Source organism: Copadichromis virginalis, linkage group LG7 (genome assembly GCF_057382275.1).
Source record: "Copadichromis virginalis isolate Kocher_CV1m ecotype Utaka linkage group LG7, C_Virginalis_male_GT1.1, whole genome shotgun sequence".
Lineage (NCBI taxonomy): Eukaryota > Metazoa > Chordata > Actinopteri > Cichliformes > Cichlidae > Copadichromis > Copadichromis virginalis.
In genome coordinates, this window is record NC_140624.1 from 52,841,748 (window position 1) to 52,865,770 (window position 24,023).

General features: G+C 39.3%; 1 protein-coding gene across 2 annotated transcripts in view; it reads left to right on the forward strand.

The window, feature by feature from the left end:
• Positions 1-24,023, forward strand: part of fibcd1b (fibrinogen C domain containing 1b) — a 126,249-nt gene that overhangs the window by 61,773 nt on the left and 40,453 nt on the right. For both annotated transcript variants that reach the window (XM_085464130.1, XM_085464131.1), the window contains one exon: positions 2,564-2,700. In XM_085464130.1, coding sequence (XP_085320256.1) covers positions 2,564-2,700 — 137 coding nt within the window. The remainder of the gene's footprint in view (positions 1-2,563; positions 2,701-24,023) is intronic.

Below are 24,023 nucleotides of genomic sequence, written 5' to 3' on the forward strand. Positions count from 1 at the left end.
TGTTGAGAAAGAAAAAAGAAAACAAGCATTTAACAAGAGATAAACAACATCATGATGATCTATGGGAATATAACAGTAAATACTAAGTGTTAAACATTATTGTGCAGCACGTAAGATCGACAGCGCACAGTGTGCTTTAAGGTAGGAGCCAAAAAGGGTGTAGTTTGTGTGTGTGAGCACCCGTGTGTACACCTGTGAGCATGAACACACTTGTTTTTAAAAGGTTCCTTCATGTAATAATCTGCTAGAGGGTGTGGGGAGCCACAGCCCCGTCCTCCAGGGCATGAAGCAGGTATGGAGGAGATCAAAACTCCAGACATCCAGAGGCCCCCAGAACACAAGAGACCAAGGAAGACCAACAGAGGGGCAGCCGCGCCACTGTCCCAGAAAGAGCTGAGGAGAGTCCCAGATGAGGGCTCACTCAGCAGCCGTGGAGCAGAAGCCAGGAGGGGTTGCAGTGACGTGCCCGTGAGCTCCACCGGCAGCCAGCTGTGCCAGAGTGAACGAGCCCCAGGCCGAGCCAGCTCCCCCGCACCCCCACACTCCGCAACCCGCCAGGGAAAGGGGGCCCAGGCCCATCCGGACCGGGGCCCAGTACAGCAGTGCCGCCTGGCCTCACAGAGCCCGGGACAGCCCACCCGACCCCACCACAGAGAAAACTGCACCCACCCCGTCATCCACTCATGTTCCAGACTACATGAGACAATAGACGCCCAGGCTGAGATCTTCCTCCACCTCTCCTGTATCTCCCCCTCCTCCACCTCTCCTGTATCTCCCCCTCCTCCACCTCTCCTGTATCTCCCCCTCCTGCAGAGTGAGGTCCTGAAGAGAGGAGAGCTCCTGCAAGATGTAACAACCTCCCCCACCAGTCGAAGAGCCCCCCAGGTGGCTCGATGCACCGGCGGCACCCTGCGCAAACTGAAATCTTATAAAAACTACAGAAACTGCTGAGTCCCAAACTCTTCTGGCATTAACATCAGCACAAAACCTGTGCCGGGAGCTTTGTGATGCCTATGGCCGATCTGTAGATGTAATGTGTAGACGTCCCAGTACTTCTTCCCATGTAAGGTGGTTCTGGGTAGATCTGATAAAACTTGTGTGTGAGTATGTGTAAGTGATCTGCAAGTAATGTTCTTATTTATTCCAAAATATGCTTGCATTTTGGAATATCTAATGGGGCATTCCCATGACTCATTAGACTGATAACTTTCTGTGCATGCCACAATTACTGTTTAATTTTCTGCGTTTACTAAATTAAAAAAAAAAAGTAATTGCATTCAATGAAAGGGCCACATATATATCTAATGCAGTGGGGTTGTATTTAAAAAAATAATTAACAGAACATGTAATTTGATGATAGATGCGCAGACATATGCATACAACTATAAGACATCTAAAGTTGTGAATGTAAAGCCTGTGTCACTAAGTCTTGGAGAAAGATTTGAAAACGAGTGATTCCCATTCATTTATTGCTTCCATTGTATGCTTTTGTATTAAATATCTTGCAGCCATAAAGCAGGTCAAGTAAAAGCAGACCTAGAGTGTAAGTGCAATCAATGAAGGTGTTACTTGGAAGGAAATTTTCTCGGCTCTAAGGGATGATTAAGCTGAAAAAGAAATGACTGTGTTAGAGAATTCCTAAATAGCGACTCTTCTATCGAACCTAGACACCCCCAGTTTCCAGTAATGAAAAGAAGTAGGAAATGTTACCATTTATGTGTGACGGTGATGAAAGTTCGGATCTTATTAGCCGAGGCTTACACGGAGAAACTGAAAAGCTTCGGGGAGAGCAAACATTTCCTATCATGTAGGGTTCTGTAAAAAAAAATCTTGTATGGTCTTTTTAAGAAGTCTCCTGGCTGTTTTAAATTCAGGGGTTTGACCCGGTGAAGGCATAATCTATAACACTGTCCTCATCACAGAGTTTCTCTCCTGCTTCCTGGTGAATAGATTTTGTATCCCTTGTGTAAGAAGGGTTTCTCAGTCACAGACAAGGGTGCTACTATTCTGCTCTGCTGTGGCTTACAAGCTCTCTCTGTCACTGTCACCTCTCCTCTTCACTAACTCATCTCGAATTCTGCCTGTTATATACTTCTCTCCAATCTTTCTGCCTCCTTGTCTGTTTTATATCCCTCAAATGTATATACCTCCTCACTAAGATATCCTTCTTTTTCTCTAACTTCCTTTTGATTATTCCTTTCCCAGCTACTTGTATTATCTCGCATCACGGTGCTGTATATCTGCGCTCCACCCTCGTGTCTTCCCAGCTTCATTTAACCTACTTGCTTTTCATATTTTTCCTCCCATGATTTCGTCTTTGACAGACTTACAGTGTGTTTTGTTCCACTTTTGTCATCCATCACCTGCTCGTCGATCTCATCATCAATCTTTTTTTCACAACACTCAAACTGTTCCTTTACAATTCCTGTGTCTGTGTGTCAGTGGCAGTGCCTGGATTTAAATGGAAGGCAAAGCAAGACTCGTGTACAAGTGCATGCTTTGCCTTTGAAATCCATATTAGAGCCAATTTATTTAATGACTCGCTGTTTTTGCATGTCCCCAGGCTCACGTCCCCGTGACTGTGGTGATCTGTATGCCAGTGGACAGAGAGAAGATGGCATCTATTCTGTGTTTCCTATTCACCACCCTTCAGGCTTCCAGGTCTACTGTGACATGACGACAGACGGTGGAGGCTGGACGGTGAGTCAGAGAAAAACACACTTTTGTATCACAGTGAGCACACACCCACACACAGCTTTTAACCCCTGTGTGTCTCTCCCCGAGGGAGCAACATTCACTCTTTTGGTGCGCTAGGGTAGTAATCAAGATGTATTCAGGGAATGCAAGGTACTAGAAGGTCATTTTATTAGGTCTGCTTTTTAAAATCTGCATGTATGAACCGATTACCTAACCCTTGTCTTGAGGGAAGTTTTGCAATATTTTTTTGGACAACGATGGACTTATTAAATGTTGCTGGTTAAATATAAAGTTAACAGTTACTGGACGAAGCAATGTGTGCAATATGTCATGAACACCTTGAGATTTTTTCAAATTTGGGAAAGTCTTTACTTTAAAAAAAACTGATTATAATTTGGTGGTTGAAGCATATATGAATGAAATATGAAATATAAATAAAATATATTTTGTGCCATACAGTACCATGCAAACGTCTTGAGTCACCCCATCCATCCATCCATGTATTTTCCTCTGCTTATCCAATTCAGGGTCGCAAAGGGCTGATGCCTTTCCCAGCTGCCCCCCTTAATTCTTTATGATTTCCTAAGGAGTCGAAATTCCTTCCAATTTTGTTAAAGTGGTCTTGTGCAATAGTTCTCCACACTTTCTGAAGGCCTTTCAAAGTCTTTCTTTGGACATTACCTGCTTTTTAAATTACTCCAGTAATTGTACTTGATCTTTTTGTTGTTGGTGTTAGCTACTTAACACTGATCTAAGAAGCATTTAAGCATAAAAACATCACCTAACTCAAGGGATGAACCGCTCTTGTGCATACACATAACATACAACAGCAAAGAAACTATTTAAATTGTATTGTATCTTTAGGTACTTTTTACTACTGCAAAAACACACAATCTCTTCCCAGTTTATTAGCTGAATCTCCTAAATATGACAAAGGTAACGTAGTTTGACAGGTATAAGATAACATTTTTGCACTAACAAGCTGATTCCCAAAGACCTATTGGCTGAGAAATGTCTTCGCATGATTTACAATGTGTCCTTAAAAAATCTGAAAAGAGTTGGAGACAAAATATGATGTGGCAGTTCTAAAAGAAACTAAGTACAGCAGATGAACAGGATCTCACGATCATGTCCATAAGAAACAGGAGAAAATCCAGCAAAGACCTGAGACATGACTTGATAGAAGCATCCATCTACTTTTCACTGAAGCCTCATTAGAAATGGTGTCAGTGGAAGGGTGTCAAGAAGCCATTTTTAAGGAAGTAAAACGGGCGGGAAAGGCTGACATATGCCAAATTACACAAGAACTGGACTCAAGATCATTGGTACCATGTTTTATGGAGTGATGGGCAATGGGTGGAATTATGAACACAGAAAAGTCTGATTGGCAATGGCTTCATTTTTCAGCATGACAAGGAAGTCAGAAGAACCCACAATGGAACAATATGAGTCATGGATTGGCCTCGTCAGAGCCCACCCCTCAACATTATTATTAAAATTGGAACAAAAAGGCAGCAAACATCCCTTTAAAAGGCTTTGAAGGTCTTCAAGAAGCCTGGAGAACTGTTCCTGAAGACTACTTAAAGAAAGCTGCCTAAGAGACTTCGCACTCTGTTGGCCTGATATATATATATATATATATATATATATATATATATATATATATATATATATATATATATATATATATATATATATATATGCTGTATATCAGCGTATATTTGCACAGTACTGTAGCTCAAGAATTTTCACATAGATACATGTCTAAACTCTGGTAAAATTATGAAGTTGTGACATTTTATATCCAAAAGTATTGTCTAATTACTAAAACAGAGGTTTCCTGCTCATGATTTGCTTTTAATTTCAAAAACATAATATTCGTGACTCATAATTTAGGTGACAATATCAAATGAATAAAGCAGAAAAGGAAAGCCAGTATTACAGGGGCAGTCACAGCAGAAGATGATGACACCTTTTGTTTTGTAAATGCTCAATAAAGGTTAAGTAAGTGCTGTCATCATGAGTAGAGATTCAGATACTCTTTTGCTTTGCCCGTGCTGAGATTTCTTGTAGAAAAAATACAAAGAAAGCATATTACAGCATCTGACTTTATGCGTAATTCCATTCGCTGTGCATCAAACTCACCGGAGAAAATGTTTTCATTATAGCTGACAAATTCCTGCACTGATTGTGTGTTTTTCGCTTTGTAATTCTTGCAATCTTGTCTTTGTACAGTAATATTTTGTATTTAATTAAGAAAAAAAAAAGAGATATTTTTGTTTCCTAAGAATGTGGTTTTTCTTTGATCAAATACATGTCAGCAGTCTGGCCTTGTTAAAGCAAACATCACGGTTTAAGTGAGACTGTATACTGGATGCACTGCATCTTTGGGGAATGAAAGACAAGCGAGGTGAACAAACATTTACACAGGGATGTTTGAGGTTATATTTGGAAGCGTGGTTTAGATGTATCTCACACAAAACACACACGGAGGCACACGCACACACTCTTACTGGTTAGAGCCATTTATGTCTATTTGTTCTAAAGCATAATGTAGCAGCTGTCAGGAAAGCAGAGCAGTTTTTAATGGAGGACTAAGACTCTGAAACTGAAGCTGCACAATCCAATATTTTGATATATAATAGGTTGTGATACTTGTAAGTAAAACCAAGAGCCCAGTTTTTCAGCTCTGTCCCATGTATTTGAATGGATAGTTAAAAAAAATCTATTCAATGAGCTGTTAAAGAAAAAGATTTCTGCTTCTCGCAAAGTAACATAAGCAGCATTAAAAGTCTTCTACATCCTTTAAGGGAATAATTAAATCTCTCCCATTTATAAAGGTTAGGGTGCAATGCTGCCTTGCTTATTCTTTTTTTTAAATGGATAGTTAAAACTCCTTGAAGGCTTTCCTCCTGAATGTGTGCAGAACTTTCAAAGGTTTAAAGGAGAGCGCACAGTTTCAAACCTCCAAACTACTTTGCTCGCAGTCTGTGGCTGCAATCACAGCTATATTGTCTGCATTTTACGCACTAATTGACTGTTTATACTGGCGGACGTATTATGCCGCTACAGTCATTATGCACATTGTCAAGCTTAATAAGGAAAAGAAGCACAGCAAAGGCAAATGTAGTCTGAAATAGGTATCCTGTTATACTGCGTCTGAGTTTGCTTTCCACATCCGCGACAGTGACATAAGCACATATAAAATATCAGCTCAAGTCGCTGTTTAATCGGCATGTCAGTGAATTGTGCGTGCATGTGTGTGCACTTGTAAACCAGTGACTAACTGCGTGAGATAGGCAAGGTCGTACCCTCCTATCATCAAATAAAGCCAGACTGTCAGAGTGACAGAGTGCTTAGCCCAGCATGATGGAATAGAGCTACATACCAGCCTGTCAGTGGATAGCAGCTTGTATGTGTGTGTGTGAGTGGGAGGGTGTATGTGTTCGTGTGTCTGTGCATGAATTACTGTTTGTGCATTAAAGCAAGCATACTTCCACAAAAACAGTTTCTGAACGTGAACGTGCTTTCCTGTCAGAGTTCCCGTCCGTTTTCCGAAAGATGCAGCAGTGTCAAAGTGAGCAGACTTTGCGTATGGTCCTATAAAAGGATTAACAGCTCCGATTGAGGTGATAATATAGCAGTTACTGATCCGGCCTGGTGTGTTGAGCTGATTGTGATAACGCTTGAGCCTCATTAAGAGATCAGTGTGGTGTGATCCAACTGGGGCAGGTAGGGAGAGGAGATGCATGGTGAGTTGAGTGGCTTAGTGCCTGTCTGACGGCTGAGCTTAAATAAGGAATGAGCCATATGCTGCCACCTCATTAGCATACTGACATACTGTAGCACTGTTGCAGAGGCTGCTGCAGACACACTGAAAGATGAGCAGGTTACTCGCAGAAGGGAGGGAACAGAGGAGAGCGAGTGGGACTCGGAGGAGACAAAGAAGGGAGTGGGCTTGATGAAAACATCAGAATCCAAAAGGGAGGAAGAGTGATAACAAGGATGCAGGGATTTAAAAAAAATAATACCATAAGTGAAAAGGAATTAGATCGCTCCCCGTACTTTGAAATGGATAATTCAAATGCAATCAAATGTTTCTGTTCTGCAGTATTTGCAGTGAAAAGGTGACCTTTAGGGAGCCTTGTTAATTGTACAGCTGTCTTACATAGATTTAGATGTCAGTCAGCAGAGCTGTAGCATCAGTCAGTGATGACCTTTAGAAGAATGTGTTTTCAGGGTCTGTTCACTTGTCTGTACCTTAATACAGCAGACAAATATGTTCACCGGATATCACCAATAGCAGTTCCCATAGTTAATGTGTGGGTTCGCCTGGACGATTTCTGTTTCATTGTTCTAATAGCACCCTATAAGATTTGCCTTTAGAAAAAAGGGCAAAAATTAGAGACCACCAGCTGTTTTAAATGGCAGCATGTTCAAAGAAAATGTGTTCCATAATGCCATGCATGACTCATAATCAGACCAAACCAACACAGCCACCCACAAAATCCACTATTTCTAACATCACGAATCTCTTCTGAAACTATACATTAATAATAACACATAGTTAAATTCTAGTGTCTACTTTTTCCATCAAGCTGTCCACACTATGAAGGGTGATTTTTGCAATAATCTGGTTATGAGAATAAAATATTGGTACTGTGTCAAACTACAAATATGCTGTGATAATATTAGGATACACATATAATTAATTATAATTATAATTAATAAAACAATTAGGGTGGAGTTTACTGCAAAACAGAAATGGGAGATAATTAAAATCACAGAGGATAATTACAAGCAAAATTAAAAGCATATTTGAAAATAAGAATGAGACAGTTAAAAATTGAACTAAAATTAAAAGGTTAAAGAGAAAAGATGAATTTTTAATTGAGATTTGAAAACTCTTAGTGAAGCAGTGTTGATCACTCTAGGATATAAGGAATTGCATTAATCCAGCCTGGGTGTGATAAAGGTGTTGACCACCTTTTCAAGGTTTTAAAAGAACAGAAGGGTTTGGCTTTAGCTAAGAGTCTTGACTGAGAGAAGCCAGCATTGACGACAGATTTAATCGGCAAATCTAATTTGGGAGCAGAAGTCAAGATTATAACAAGGTTCTTTACATGAAGTTTACAGCATGAAGTTAGAGATCTGAGGGATGGAGTCAAATTTGTGAACTGAGCTGCCTGGCAATGAACAGGGTTAATAAAAAACATATAGGATTTTGGTTTGGTTTTCACTGAGGGTTAGAAAATTCACTGACAGCCAAGTTTTAATCAAGTAACGCCAGTTTTTTTATTTTTTTATTTTGCGCAATAAAAACCAAAGGAAAACAATGCATTACATAGCTAACAAATTTGGGAGCCATTGCAGTTTCAGGAACCGGATGCATTAAAGCTGCGGTCTCGTTACATACAGGAAAATCTCACTTAAAATAAAAAAATAATAAAACAAAAACACACAAGTGTGCAAAAGAAACAGCCAGTTTTTTCTCTGTTGGGTCTTAATGGCTTAATGTAGAAGCCTTTACCTTACAATAGTCCCCCTGGGGTGACTGCAGCTGTGATTTGGCCATTTATAAGTAAAACTGAATTGAATTGAACTAAATTGGCTGCTTGCAAACTGCAGATGCTGTAAAGTAGGTTGTAACGTGGTGAATACTTAGAGAAAGGTTTTTGTTTGTTTGTTTTTTTACTATAATTAAAACATGTAATAACTGGAAAAAAAACAACAGCCTTTTACACAATCAATAAATAAAGAGTTTAGAGACTGCATGGGAAAAAAATGGCCGTGTACCAGGTTGATTCAGAGACTGAGATAGAAAATTGTAGATAAAGACTAAATGTAGGGTTTTAGTAACTGTCAAGTGAGTAGAGTGGTGGTACCTTTATACGAAAGACAAATCAATAACTAGAATAACATGCTGAGTTTTCTCGACTGTAAGATACTATGCAGAATATGAGTTTCCCGCACTGCAGGGAGTATCCTCTATAGCACGATGACTCATATGTCAAATAGATATAAATGTGTTTTTTCCATTTTTTTTTTTAAAGAGAAGACGCTAAACAGGATAAAAATCAATGAGCAGCAGCAAAAAAAGATGTATCAGATCAAATCTATGTTGATAAATCATAATGATATTGTTAGTCAGAGTTAACATACTAGTTTTGACAGAGGTGCGCATCTTGGATAGGGCTGGTATAGTACACAGTAACCACCATTAGTGTATTTTAGTGCTTGAAGAGAAGAGAAGAGAAGAGAAGAGAAGAGAAGAGAAGAGAAGAGAAGAGAAGAGAAGAGAAGAGAAGAGAAGAGAAGAGAAGAGAAGAGAAGAGAAGAGAAGAGAAGAGAAGAGAAGAGAAGAGACATTTCATGCAGGTTGATGTGAATGGTTGTCAGAGGAAATTGGTCAGTATTTCCTCACTGCCATAACTCATGCCCCAGAGACTGTTGGACAACAGAGGTAGGAGGGATGATGGCAGATAGGACATAAAAGAAGAAAGCTGTCATTACCTGCTCCCAAAACACACACTCAGCACTCATAAAAATAAGTTATGAAGTGTTCAACTATCTATACAAATAATCAAAGAAACAGAGATGCCTGTACATATATATATATATATATATATATATATATAGCCAGAGTAATCCTTTGGGCAAGCATTGCCATCTGCAAAAGGGTGATTTCAAATGCCATTTAAACACATTCTCACGGCTTAGGGTAATGTCTTCTATTATTACTATTTTATTTGTTAAAAGGAAGGGCCTAAAAATGACCACAGCATAAATAATTAATGAGAGTAGATATATCAAAGTGCTCTGCAGGTCTGCATTATCAAATGGTGCTTTTATCGAAAGCACTGCAATCACTCTCAAATATTCAATTCAGCTAAGAACTGAAATGTAAAAGTTTTTGAGATTGAATGTACGATTGTGTGCATGTTGTATCACTCCTCAGGAGGCTTAGAGTGCCTTTTTGAGCATGTCGGAGGCGACGCTATAGGCTTTTCAGCATCTCTATCTGACTCGCAGGTTCTTCAATATTTCATGCCTGTTAGTTTATTGGTTTGAAAAATAAAGCAAATCCAGGATGGAAGTTTCTCCAGTTGTTTCATATCTCTAAATGATCTGTAAGGCACAGAATTGAAAACCTACGAGTACAATCTCACTTCTGTTTAAAGCATGCATTTTTCTTTTTAATGTTTAGTTTGCACACTCAACAGTCACTCTATCCAAATTCAATTTACTTTTCTCGACAATGAAGCAAACCTCTGTTTTCACCCTAAATATCTGACATAAAGAAATAATATCGTGGTGCTGAGACAGAGCATGAGCTGTCCACTGGACGCATTACAGCAGGCAGAGTCAGACATGTCCTTTAGGATATTACTGCCTTTAGGCTGGGATGAGTGTTTTTTGGGAATGGGGAAGGTTAGACGGCTGTGGGAGAGATGCTGCACAAACATTTGCTAATTCTACATTTCCTATCTGAGCAAGCACGCGAACAGGACTCTTGATATAGCTGCTGCTACCGTTTAATGGAAAAGCCTCAAGCCTCATCTCGAGCCACTTTTCATTTCTTTCTGTTTTGCTTGGAAACACATAGCAATACATGAAGTAAGGCAGAAACAGAGGTCGTACAGCTTCTTTAAGTAGTCTTCAGAATTTTCAAGGACATTCAAAGCTCTTCTTTGAATGTTGGCTCCATTTTGTTCCAGTCATTGTCGTGATGATCCCACACTGCTTCAGTAATGTTAAGGTCCGGGCTCTGGGGAAGCCAAGACTGCTAGTGTCCCATCGTGTATTTTTCTCTTCAGGTATTTTACAGCATTGGCAGTGTGTTGAAAGCACGAAAAATGAGGTCACTGACAATCAGATGTTTTCCAAATGCTGGATCAAAATCTAATGGTACTTTCATGGGTTCATAATTCAACCAATTTTAACAACGTATCCAACACCACTGAATGTAATGTAGCCTCAATCCATGACAGCCGTCACTGTGTTTTACAGATGGCTGTAGATGCTGTTTCACTTCTCCCCTGACCTCCTCAGTACTTACAGAATTTTCAAATTTGGATCCATCACTCCGTATGACCCGTTGCCACTGATTTTCAGTCTAGTTCTTGTGTAAATTGGCATGTGTGCACCTTTTCTGCCTGTTTCCCCTTCCTTATGAATGGCTTCTTGACAGCCATCCTTGCACTGAGTGAATAGTAGATGAACCAAATGAAGGGCCAGATGTATTTCTCAGGTCCTGTGTCAGGTCTTTGCTGGACTTTCTTAAGAGCATGACTTTCAGATAGTGTTCATTTGCTGTGTTTTTTTTTTTTTGTTTGTTTGTTTTTTTGTCTGCCACCTCTTGTTTTGTCCTCTAAGGACACACTGGATGTCATCTTGAGTTATGGCAAGTGTTTAGCTAACAGCTCTTTGGCAATTACCTTGTTGGTGCAAACTGTGCAAGCCTTGGCATTCTTCATAGATATAACTAAAGCGGTGGGAACAAATTATGTGTTATTACAACAGACTAAAACAGTTTCATTCTTTGTCTTTTTGGCGCAGGTTTCTGTCGTGCAGACACAACAATAGTCCCTCCTTGAGTTAGGTCCATTTTTATGCTGGAATGATTCAGAATTCAGTGTTAAGTGGCTAAATAACAAATTTCAAATGACAAAATAGAAAAACAACTGCTTTGTTTTTTTGTTGGTTTTTTTTTTCTTTTAATAAATTTGTTTTTAGCTCTTTGAATGCAAAATATAAAACAACAAGGGCTGGCTTTAGACTTTTGCACAGCACTTTATATAAGTAAAGCTTATACTGGCTTTAATAAATAAATCAGTTTTAGCTTCTTGTATCTTGGCACGCGCCACACCAGTGTGATGCTAAATCCCAAAGTCTTGTACTGCCCTTGAGCTTTGTCTACATGACTTTAGAAGAATGTTTACAAGCCCTAGCAGAGATCTACCTGTGTTAACCCGGTTTCTCTTAATCCTTTCACCCCACCCAAAAAAGGGAAAAACAGATTTCTTATTTATATGATGTTTCTGAAATCAGGTTACCCCTGCAAGCCAAGAATAATCTTTTTTACTTAAGCACATGTAAATGCAGAAATATGTGTGTAAGCAGGAGTGAAAAAATAAAAAATAAAATAAAAAAATGCTTGTGGATTGTGTTTGTCCTTCTGTTCTCATTTGCTGCTGCTGTGTTTGGAGCACATCTGTCTTTCTGATAGGATTATAAAACATTCAACAGCAGATGTTTGCACTCCTCTTTGAAGATAGCAATTGTGCAGACTGTTGTGGATTTATGAGTGCTTTCATCAGACAGTGTTGAATTTGTCACTATATCATCAATATTCTTAACAATGTAATCAAACTGTTAGAAGCTCCTCTACCAGTCTGTTTTGATCCATCTTATGAAAAGGAGCACGGAGCTGCTTTTGGAGCTGATTTTATTAGCATCAAGTCATGTTTTGTGTATTTATTTTATTTATCTTATTTTCCTCCTGTCTACATGTCTATCTTGGCTATTTCCACATTGTGTCTGTTTTCCATAAATGCTGCTTTAAAAAAAAAAAAAAAAAAGATCATTCCTGTGTGATTCAGTTTGCCTTTATAGCAGATATATTAAGCGCTCAGGAAGATGTTACCATTTACCTTCAGGTAGTGAGCAGAGCAAGTGACATCTGTTGCCAAAGCACCAAACATATAAACATAGTGTGCTCACAGCATGTAGCCTATATGCCAAGAGCTAACAAGCTATTGGCATAATGCCTTTTTTCCACCCAGTCACATGCCAGACTGTAAATCTCCCAGAATCAGCTTTTGAGTGCTTGTGTTGATTCTTCCCTGTGTTCTGGTCTGTCAGTCAGGGTGTCCGTCTGTGCACGCTGCAGGCTCCCAGTAGTTGACAGAAAGCCTGCTGAAGAGCTTAAGGCAGCTTGTTAAGTAGCCTCCATCTACTGCAGAGATTACAGGGAGCTTAATGTAATCATGCCTGTGCAATAGCCCGTGTGTTGGGTGAGATGGTCATTAAGGAGTGGAGATTTGCTTGTTAACGTTGTTTCGGCCATTGTTTTTTTGTTTGGTTTTTTTCACTGCATTTCTTGTTTGCCTGTTTAAACGGTCCTCCTAAAACTACTGACTGTATTTGCATAGAGCATTTAGATGTTGGCCTGATGCTAGTCTTGATTTATTTTTTTATTTTTTTTGCATGTGTGTGTGTCTGTGTCTAGCCAGTGGCTGCAGGCCCTAAACCCAGAGTCCCTAAATGCAGGGGTTACTTTTTTTTCAAAGAGGTGTCAAGTGAACTTGACTTTTACATGTCTAATACTTAAATGATGTTGATTTGGTGACACAGACACTCTGACAATACATGTTACAGGAGCTGCTGGCACCCTCAAAGCTATTTTTCTTCATCTGTACAGCCTTGTAAATAACTGCTCCTCAAAAAATAAGGAAAAAAAACAAGGGAACAAAGATCCACTCCACTGAGTTAACAAAAATACAGCTGTTGCCACTGCAATTCTGACTTGTACCCTGTGACATACTGTCATAAACAAAATAATACCCTGTTAGTATATCCACAATCCAGCTATATATATGTGTGTGTGTGTGTGTGTGTGTGTGTGTGTGTGTGTGTGTGTGTGTGTGTGTGTGTGCACCTGGAGACAATAATAAACAGCTCAGTGCCATAGCTGATTATTTTCTCTTTGGAACTACAGTGTACTAGTGGCAGTCTCAAAATTTTATTCTAATATTCCTAAGGGAAGAATCCCATCAAACTTGTGTAGGTAGGGCCAACTTGTCAGAGTTGGCAATCGGGAACAGGTTTATTTAACACAGGCAGCTCAAGGCTCATATTATCCATGTGCACTGTTTCATTTCAGCTCAGTGCATTTGACTGTCATTCACAGATGCACTATTTTCTCCGTCTGTGGTGTGTTTGTGTCACGGCAGAGCTGTGTGCTACCTTGCTGTAAGTGCATTAATAAAAGCTTCCAAACATGGGTTTATCTGTCTTAAGGCTTTGTTTGAGAATGACAGTTTTGTTTAGACTTAACAGCTGGCACCTAGGTCTCGTCCGATGTGGTGGAGGGACTGTGGATTTTTTTTTTTTTTTTATTTTACTGCCTGTCCTCTGATTTATCAGAATAGCCCCCTCTGTGCATTTACAAATCAACGCTGGGTTTCACTGCCTTTTAGCAAAACATATAGTTTGACGGCATGGACTGGCAATTCCTATAGCTTGCTCGGGGAGTCTTCAGATGAAGGGAAGAGAAGTGAGCCTTTATTGAAATAAATAAATAAATCAATAATGCATGAGGGATGAACCTTAATAATCCATTCAGGGAACTTGATTTATAACAGTTACTTACTTAAAGAATTGATTGTACTATGCTATGATACTTTTGGTTTTTTTGTCTCAAGTTTCCTTTAATATTGACTTATTGTTGTGATCCCAGCCTGTATTCACAGTGGGCTTTGTAACTTCGCTTTAGGGTGGTTATATACTTTATGTTGTGTTAGTAAACCCCAGCATCCGTTGCTGAACCCTTTAATAAAACTGCTGCTGTATCATAACTGCAGTTCTCAGTCTGTGTACGGCGGGAGCACTGCCTGCCCCTCACCCACATAGAACAAGTCAGCTTCTGACCTTAGCAGAAACAACTTTGATGTCAGGTACAGCCCTCTAGCCAGACATTGTGTGTGAGGATTTGTCATTTGGGATGTTAAGCTGCATCCTAGTGGAAACTGTGTGCGTGTGTGTGTGTGTGTGTGTGTGAGCGTGTGAAGAGGCATACACTCTGAACTGGGTGACTGATTCCATTTCCTGTTTTTTGAAGGTGCGGATGAAAAGCTGTGGGGGTTTGGGGGGAATTTTTGTGACACAAAAATTCTTTTACAATGCGTTCTGACACAGTGCTGACCAGTGTTCGGAGAAAGTTCTGCATTAATGATCATAATGTAGGGATCAGAGTAGGGTTGCCAACTCCCTGAAAAATAAATAAGGGACACCTCGTGGCCAGGGCCGGGCGACCCAGTTGTCTTCACCCTTCCCAGTGTGGTAGCTCTTTTTTTGTGTGTGAAATTATTTTTTTAACCCTTTGACTTGAATTTGATTTAAGTAGATGTGTATTCTTTGTGATATGAACACATGTGAAACAAATGATCATTTAGCCATTTATTTTTAGCTCAAAATGACAACATTAACACAATAAAACAGGTCTCCTTCTTAAACAGAAGCCTGTCATGCTTAACTTTTGAGAATATAAGTAAATCTTTCTTTAAAAGAACTCTGTCCTGCTTAACTTAAAATAATAGAAAACAATAGAAAGAAAAACATTCTTGTAACAGTGCACATTTAGTGCATTTAGTACAATTGGCTTAATGCTAATCAGCTGCTCCTGTTTGTAAACCCGCTTGTTCCCATGATTACGCATCATAACTCATCATCATTATTCATCTATGTATTACTTTTATGTATTAGTCATCTATTTGTTGTAATCATCTATCCTTACAGTTGTTTATTACACAAAATAAATTATATTATCACACTTCTGGCCACATAGCGCTGATATTAACGTTTTCCAGCCAGGTGTTTTCCTTTTCCCATTCTTCCCTTTCTCTGAGGGGAACAAACATTGCTGCTCTAATGCTGGGCTCACACTGTGCGGTTTTAGGCCCATTTTGAGCCGATTTTTGAGTGATTGGACCGATTTTGGCCTTCATCGTGCCTCGTGTAGTATACGTGGGGTAACGAGAAGTGATTAACACCTCACGACCAACTCCCGATCATCAATCGCTCGTGAGGGTGTCACCACAGCCGCTCACACTGCTCGCGCGCAAACACGTAAACGTTGGTGTAAAAGATGGAGCAGCACGGCTGTGCAGCGTGTGATCTGGACACAAGCGATGGAGGCACACAACCGTGAAAATAGTTGGATTTACATTGCTGCTCAGTCACAGCTGCCCGATCAATGTTTTTCATTAGCAATTTAGCAAAGTTGATGGTGGTGGTGTGTGTGTCTGTGTGAGTGAAAGACGGAGAGAGAGAGCGCGACAGATTTTCTGTTATAACCTTCATTTTATGGAGGCACAGTGTTTGCCCAGCTTTAGGTGTACTGTCGTCCGAGACTTGCACCGCCGTGTCGGCGTTTGTTTCCCTGTTGGCCATGCTTCTTGTTGTGGTCATCTGTTGTCTTCCGGTATTTTCTCCGTAAGCGACCTTTCCTTGACCAATGAGATGAGCGGTAATCTGAATTGTCATACTCGTAAGTGTGCTGTCAGCTCATTGGTCACAAAGCAGGAGAGGGGCTGGGAATTATGTTTTCAAACAAAGCGTTAATTCCATTAAAAGTTATAGACTACTTTTGATTCTCACTGTATTACGGGACAAAGTGCGTCCCTTATTAGCTCAATACGGGACGTGTACTTTTGTTTCGAAATACGGGACGATTCCGTATTTTAAGGGACGGTTGGCAACCCTAGATCAGAGCAGACAGCAGTCAGTCACAGCCTCACTCAGACTCTGTGTGCATGTGGATGAGTGAAGTGTGAGGTGCTGAATTTAGTGCTGGATGCTATAAATCAAATCAGGGGAGTGAAGAGCTCCACTAGGATGGATGATTCATAGTGCGAGGTCCAGGAACACATCAACAGGAGAAAACATATTCAGGATAAAGAGGCAGCTGACCGTCACTGGCCTCAAATTTCTGCACATTCTTTACTCAGACATGTCAGCGATGAAAGAGGCCAGAGACAGAAAGTTTGTATTACTCATTGACTTCAAAATTAGAGTGGGAATAGACACATTTTTGCTTTTATCACCATGAAGTAAATGTTGATTGCTAAATTTAATGGCTATAGAGTTAAAAAAATAAAAAATAAAAAAACACCAATGGCATTTAGATTGGTTCCCTTCGAGTCGCTCTTTCACTGCGCAATTATATCTGACACCAGGTACTCAATCTCCTGGGAAAATGAAGGGTCGATTTTGCATCCAAAACAGACAGCGCACTTTGTTTATATTCTCTCCAGGTAGTGGAAATGGTGGAATTTGTAACAACCTGTTGAATTGTTTAAACTTTACCTGGTAAAAGAGAAAAGAGCTCCGTAGCTGGAAAAGACAGTGAAGCCGAGGAATCAGAGTAATGGGAACAAATGTTGACTGTAACCTATTTAACACTCATTATGTCATAATAGAACACAAATGCGTTACAATGGCTGGAATATATATGTAAAATAAATAAGTACATGAATATTTAAACTCATTGGTTGTGTTTAGAAGCAAATTAGCAGTGTTTCAAATGTATCTGTACTCATACAGACAAAGGTTCAGATTGACTACACGATCAAGCACCCACTTTAACATCTCTACACATTTTTTTTTCCCCACTCCAAAAAGCCTCGCTTCATTCCACCTCCCAGTGTTGATCAGTGCCTTTCCCTCCTCAAACATGTGAAAGAAAATGATTGGTGTCTCTGCAGAGGTTCATGTCTCCAGGGAAGATACACACACAGAGAGAGATTCTGACCTTCAGGGTCAACATGCAATTAAACCTCAGATGGGCTCTCGAGTCTTACAAGAATACTGGCTGTGGAGGGAGACATGGCTAGCAAGACAAGAATGTTAACCCTGATATGAACTGAACTGCTTGTTGGTTATCCTGCTTTTGTAGAGTACTGCTCCACGTGACCACTCACCAATGCTGCAGAAGTGATTCACAGTATCGGGGTAGCTGGTACACCAGTATCTCTGATTTTGTGTCAGACAGCAACCCCTGAATTACAGAGCTAGTGGGAAAGGTTAATGAAGACTCGAACATCAGCTCCAAGGATGGCTGCTGACCTTTTGTATAGGAGCTAACAAAATGAATTCTAAAGCAGTGCCTTCATTTCACCCGAGCAGTTTTTCCCTTTATGTTTCAGTGTCAGCGGGACAGATGTTTGAAAGCATCGTCATCGTTGTATTTTTACTCAGTTGTATATAGTATTTGTATTTGTATTCTATTTTTATCTTATTGTATATTTATTTTATTTTATTCTACTGTATATAGTATTTTATTTTATTCTATTCTGTACAGTTGTGTACTGTATTTATTCTTATTGTATTCTAATTTTTGCCTCATAACTTTTGCACTGTCCACTTCCTGCTGTGACAAAACAAATTTCCCACGTGTGGGACTAATAAAGGTTATCTTATCTTATCTTATCTTATCTTAAATCTCTCATGTCTATCTTTTATCCGACATGTGTGTTATATGTAAGCATGTAAGCAGCTAGACAGATTTCATTTGAGAGGTAACGGGAAAATAAAAGTCATTTTTTTCAACGACACATTTGCTTCACTGCTGTAACACAAAATACCACAATTTCTATTTTTATTTATTTATTTTTTGTACATAATTTACATTATAAGCCAATGTTACAGCAATTAATATCATTTTTTTTCAAAAGTCTTTATCCTGTAAAGCCTTTTTTTAATGAGTGAAAAGTTTTGTTTTTTTTAAAAAGGAGAAACTTGCAGATTTATTTTTTCATTTGTGTAATTTTTGCGACATCTGACATTTTTGTGTAATTTATTCCCGTTTTTCCAGAAAACAAAATCACACTGATGATGTAGAGGTCTGGAAATCTCACAAAACACATGTATTAAACATGATAGATTTGGTGTTACAGGGTTAAATATTAGCTGCTTTTGTATCAAATGTAAGATGAACATTTATGAATATGAGCTCGGGTTATGTATAGTAGCTCAGGTTGCAGATCAGGTTTTCGTGGATGACAGTTTGATCTTCAGCCGCTCCACTTTCAGAGGTTTCCTTTGACCACTAAAGTTGTTCCTGATAGCAGGTCATCTGCCATGCATGGCAGCTGTGTCACCACTGGTGTGTGAATTTTCCAAGCTATTATTTCAAGTAAAAGTTCAAACTTTCAGAGTCTTGGAAATGCGGAAAACGCAGCTTAAATCCCAGAGATTACATGTCTGCTATTTTCAGACAGCTTCCCTGCATACGCTTGACACCATGTGGTAATTGTAGTAAGCAGAACATGTTAACACAACATGACTGTCATTAACTCCTTTCTGACACAAAATGTACAATATGTGTTAATAATAATAGAACTGAATTATAGTGCATTTGCCATCCATCCATCTGTGCTTTCAGCTGCTGGGATGTGGAAATGAGCTACACTCTAACCCTGTGTATGAATGATTAATAATATTATTTACAGTCGAGACAGTATTTGGACAGTTATATGCGCAGCAGTGGAGTGCCAGGTTTCAGCTTTAATTTTAATTTCTGTTTTGCATCAATATTTAACAAAGTGGGTGGTAGTCGTGGCCCTTTAAAACACATGGAACCCAAACTGCAAGGGTTCAAAATAAAATTGGACACTTGGTTATTAAATCTTTCTTGGAGAGCTATCTGTCATTTCAACCGTAGTTCACAAACCAAAAACTGCACACATGGCTCATGGAGAGTTTATTTAGAGTTGCCATTCAGACTGAGGGGGAGCTGTCTGTGAAAAAAGCTCTGCCTTGCTCTCTGATATATGTGAAGACTGTCATAGCGAGAGGCAGGGTACACCCTGGCCAGGTCGCAAGTCTTTCACATTTAATTCGTGGGGTTGAATTAATGAGCTGCATTAACTGTTTAGGCATCTGGGGCTCAAGAATAATTAGACAGTTGACAGATAGATTTAGATAGAGTTTTATGCCCAGGTGAATTCCAAATTAAGAAGACAAAAGACCTGGAGTTTATTCCAAGTGCTGAACTTGCATTTAGTTACTGTTCACCACAACTCTCAATATGAGGTCCAAGGAGATGTCGATGCAAGTGAAAACCCAAATTAATCTGTTAGAGGGAAAAAAGTTTAGGAGTCACTTTAAAAAGGCGTGTGATGGAGATCAGGGATTCTGTTACATTTCCCAGTATCATTATTATTATTATTAATTTAATGGGGGACTGATACAAAATTATATATTTTATTTTTGGTAGTATTATTTAAGTGATAGTTAGTGGAAGGTGAAGAAACGGGGGGTGGCGGTGTGTTAATGTCAGTAGAACTTACCTGTAAGAGTAGAAGGAGTTCAATCACTTGCTTATGATGTCACGGTCCTGGGTCTTATGACCCAGTGTTTTGAGTTTTAGTTCATTTTGATGTTTATAGTTTATGTTAAGCCCTTCAGGTTTTCTAAGTTCATTTGTTACCATGCCTAGGTGATTTTAGTTCTTATTAATTCCCCCTCGTGTTTCCAACCCATGTTAAGTCTCCCCTGCTCTTCATGTGTTTCATGTCTGTGTCTTACGTTGTCAAGTTCTGGTTGTCATGTCTGCGTTTCATTATGTTTCCTGTTTTATTTTGGAAGGAGTCATGTGTTCTTGGTTCTTTGTATTTAGCTTCACTGCTCCTGTCATTAGGTTCATGTTAGTCAGCTGTTTCCTCATGTGTCTCCACTTCCCCTGATCACCTCATGTGTGTATTTAAGTCCTCTGTTTTTGCATGTCATTTGTCAGGTCGTCTGCTCATCCATGTCTCATCTCCAGGTATCTCTGGCAGTTCACTATGCTTAAGGTTTTTTCATGTTTAGTTTTAGTTCACCCAGTTTAGGTTAGTGTTTCGTGTTCACCTATGCCCTATTGTTTGGTACCCTTGTTTCTAGCCTCAATAAACGGCTTGTTTTGTTAATCCACGTCACGTTTTGGTCTGCGTTTGAGTCCTCTTCTGCAACACATACAGTCTGCCCCAGCCAGACTGTGACAGTTGAAGCATCTGGCATAAACCAATGTGCAAGGCTAGGGGAGGTTAGGTTAAGATGTTTCTGATAAATATAACTGATTAAAGCATATATGTTGTTGAACTATTTATAGGAATGTACTTTTTTACTAGGCTTTACTACCCCAAGACTTGACCTGAGGTAGATAGAGTACTGCTGCTTTTCATAGTGGCTGGTATGTGTTGTGTTTGTGAACACTCTCACTCTTGTATTCAGCTATTAAAAGGTTTCTGGTCAAGGTTTGGGTCAAACTACTGTAACTCTTGATCCACTAGCACAGTCGAAAAATGTTAACGGCTCTTGAAAGCATTAACTCTTTTTCAGTGATATTAGCGTCATTGCGGTTATCCCAGACACGGCACCACAGAAACATGGTGAAAAGAAGACAAATGTCTCATAAAATGTCTGTGTTCTGTAGAGCTCCATCACAAACACTCACACTACTGTCTCGCAACCAACCTCCGTCTTTGCGGTGCTGCTGTGACACTGTTCCTGGGTTTCCCGTAATCACCCTATTACCACTGAAAAGCACAGAGTCACTGCTTCGAGGAACTGTTGGAACTCTTTCAATTGAGCAAGTGGTTCAGGAGTTAAAGAAGTTGATAACATATTGCAAAACAACCATCTGACACCCGACACAGGTTTCGCTGTAGAGGGTTAAAGACCACAAGTTGGTGAATGACTTTTATCTGAACTCCATGCCTTTTTGTTCAAACCACAAGCAACCACTGGCTAAACTCAAAGGAGTGAACTACCCAGTGCATTAACACCATGATGTCTAAAAGATGGCAAGAAGACAGATAAAATGGATGATCGCAGAATTCTTTCCTTGGTTAAGAAACATGTGTTCTTCAATCACATCAAACACCAAAAAAACATATTTGTCAGAAATTCCATGCCTACATTCTAGTAAGAAATCTCACCTTCTCTGTCAAATATGGTGGATGACAGATTTTTAATATTTAGCAGAAAAGGAACATAAGGTTAAACATAAGGTCAAGTAACAAAAGTGGCTGAATGAAGGCCGAGAGAAACTAAATGCTGAGGAAGAGCTAATGGTGGCTACAGTAAAGGTCAGGGAGAGCATCACCATACAAAGATGCAATATCTGTGGGATATGATTTAAAAATTTAAAATAATTTGTGATGTAATTTAAGATAGGAGTCGTGTTTAGGCACAACAGAGACTGTACAGTGCACAGTAAAGAGAGTTAAGATACTTATCTGAGAATCTTGGTCAAGTTGTGCAAGTTCCTGGCTCACACGTTGAACGGCCACTTCAAAAAGTTAATTCCGAGAAGGTTTCTCATGAGCAGGACCAAGAGATCTCGCATTGCTATCATCCACCTGCAAAAATCACTGCCATTGTGGGAACAGTCAGTGATGATGGCCGGGATTTGGGACATCGCCAAGATCTGCTGCACTCTGCACATTGAGGATTACCAATGGTGCATGTGTCAGAATGCTGAAGGCAGGAGTTCAGATGACCTTTGACCAGCTGGCTTTGGCTTCTCCCAAAGGCTAAATGCTGCCGTCACAACCCAAGCAAAAACAGAGGGCTGGACGGGCTCTTTGGAAAGAACTCTTGGAACAACCTCAAAGCCGTAAATTAAATGTTTTTTGCTGTCTATGACATCTAAGACAAATAAAAGGCTGGCTGCACTAAATAAATGAATAAATAAATAAAGAACACATCACTCCTACTAGTGGCAGTCAGTCACACTGCTTTCATACTAATTAGTAGATTCAGAGTTATTATAAGCAGCAACATTTCTTCATGTCATCTTGTGGAAATTAAGAAGTGCAATCACTGCCATCATTACTGGCAGCTGAGACACTTGCTCGATGGTCTAATGTGCCACAACCAGAGGAAAGACAGTCTTATGGAAGTGCTGATACAAATCCCTTTGTTTCACTTTGAGTAAATGGTAGTTTCAGATCTATGCAGTCCTTGCAAAACAATGAGCTACACTGTTTATAATGCATGTTTAGAGGCAAAAGAAAAAAACAGCTGTTTAGTTTCTACTGAAAAGAGGATAAACAGTGGCTATGTTGCATGAGTCTTTATTTTTCTACTTTAAATGAATCCCATGAAAAGAAAAACGATGCTGTTTTATTGTGAAATATGTATATTCTTGGCTTAAGTCGTAAGCAGTGACTCTGTAAAAGTTCTGTTAGCTCAACATTAAATCACTCACTGTCCTTTAATAATTGTTGATTTTATTTAATGATTGACAGAATGTTTTTTTCTTTTTTTACTGTAAGCCCATAGAAAAAATCATAAAATGTTTTGAATGGCTGTAAGGAAGGTCTTTATGAGTAGGTAAAGCTGTAAAACGTATGTAAATGCATTTTCCAAAGTCATCCAGTGGGACAGATTAGAGTCTTTGGTGGACCATGTGTTTGATATTTCTGAGCTATAGTGTTAGAGCTCCTGTTTTATCCTGCTTCAGTACAATGTCTCAAACACTTTAGTGTCACATAGTATTAGGAAATGATCTAGTCTTGTTAAAAACAAATAATAATAATAATAATAAGCGATTAACTGACAGACATTTTTAAAGATTTTTGTTTACAGCTTTATGTAAGTTATAGCAATAAATAAATAAAAACCCACATTTCCATTACTGACTTCAGATGAACTGGGGCAGCTACCAGTATTAGAGAACATATCAATCTAGAATGGGGAGAAAAATTCCTGCAGTGATAAGTGATGATGATGATTCAGTAATGAAGATTAAGACAATTTTGTAGACAATTATCAGGATGAAGATGATTAGGACGTAACCGTCGCTCAGCAGGGTTTCTTTGTCTGTGCGGATGTTAAAAGCAAACATGGCTGTTGGTGCCATCTGGTACCTTGTGGTATGCTTGGGAATTAGTCATGCTGAATATATACTGTCTCAGGGAATTTCTTTTGTCATTTTGCCATTTACATGGTCTCCATCTGCATGCATTTCTCTTCTGAAGCACATTTCCAATTTCCTTTCATCTTGGGCCTGATGCTTGGGATGTCAGCACTTGTAATAGATAGAGTGTTTCATTTGGCGCTACAGATGCTGCACCCTCACACATGCATATGGCTAAGCTAAATCGCTAAGTATCTGCTAAGGTTTTCCTTGTTTCTCATACTGGAAGGGATGCTATAAAAAGCTCATCATATAATTTCACTGTGCACCACTGTTTTTAGAGACTTTTATGATACGTGGTGAAAAGCAATTTCATCTTTCTGTGTGTATTTAGAATTATCATTTTATGAATATCATCTCTTTTCTGGGATTTTTTTTTCTTTTCAATTACATATGCAGATTCCCCTGCAATTTGATTCAAAGTCAGTCAAGATTTAATGGATTCCTTTTATTATCTTCCGACAAATTGCCTTTTTAGTGGGAAGAGTGTTTGCATTATTCATTTGTGAAAGAGCAAGCATTTATGAGTTCATTTAGTTTAGTTCTGGATGAGCTCAGCGACCAACAGAGGGGCTCAGAATGAGTCATCACAATGGATGATGAAGCACACCGCGTGTGATGAATCTCATCTGACCCCTGA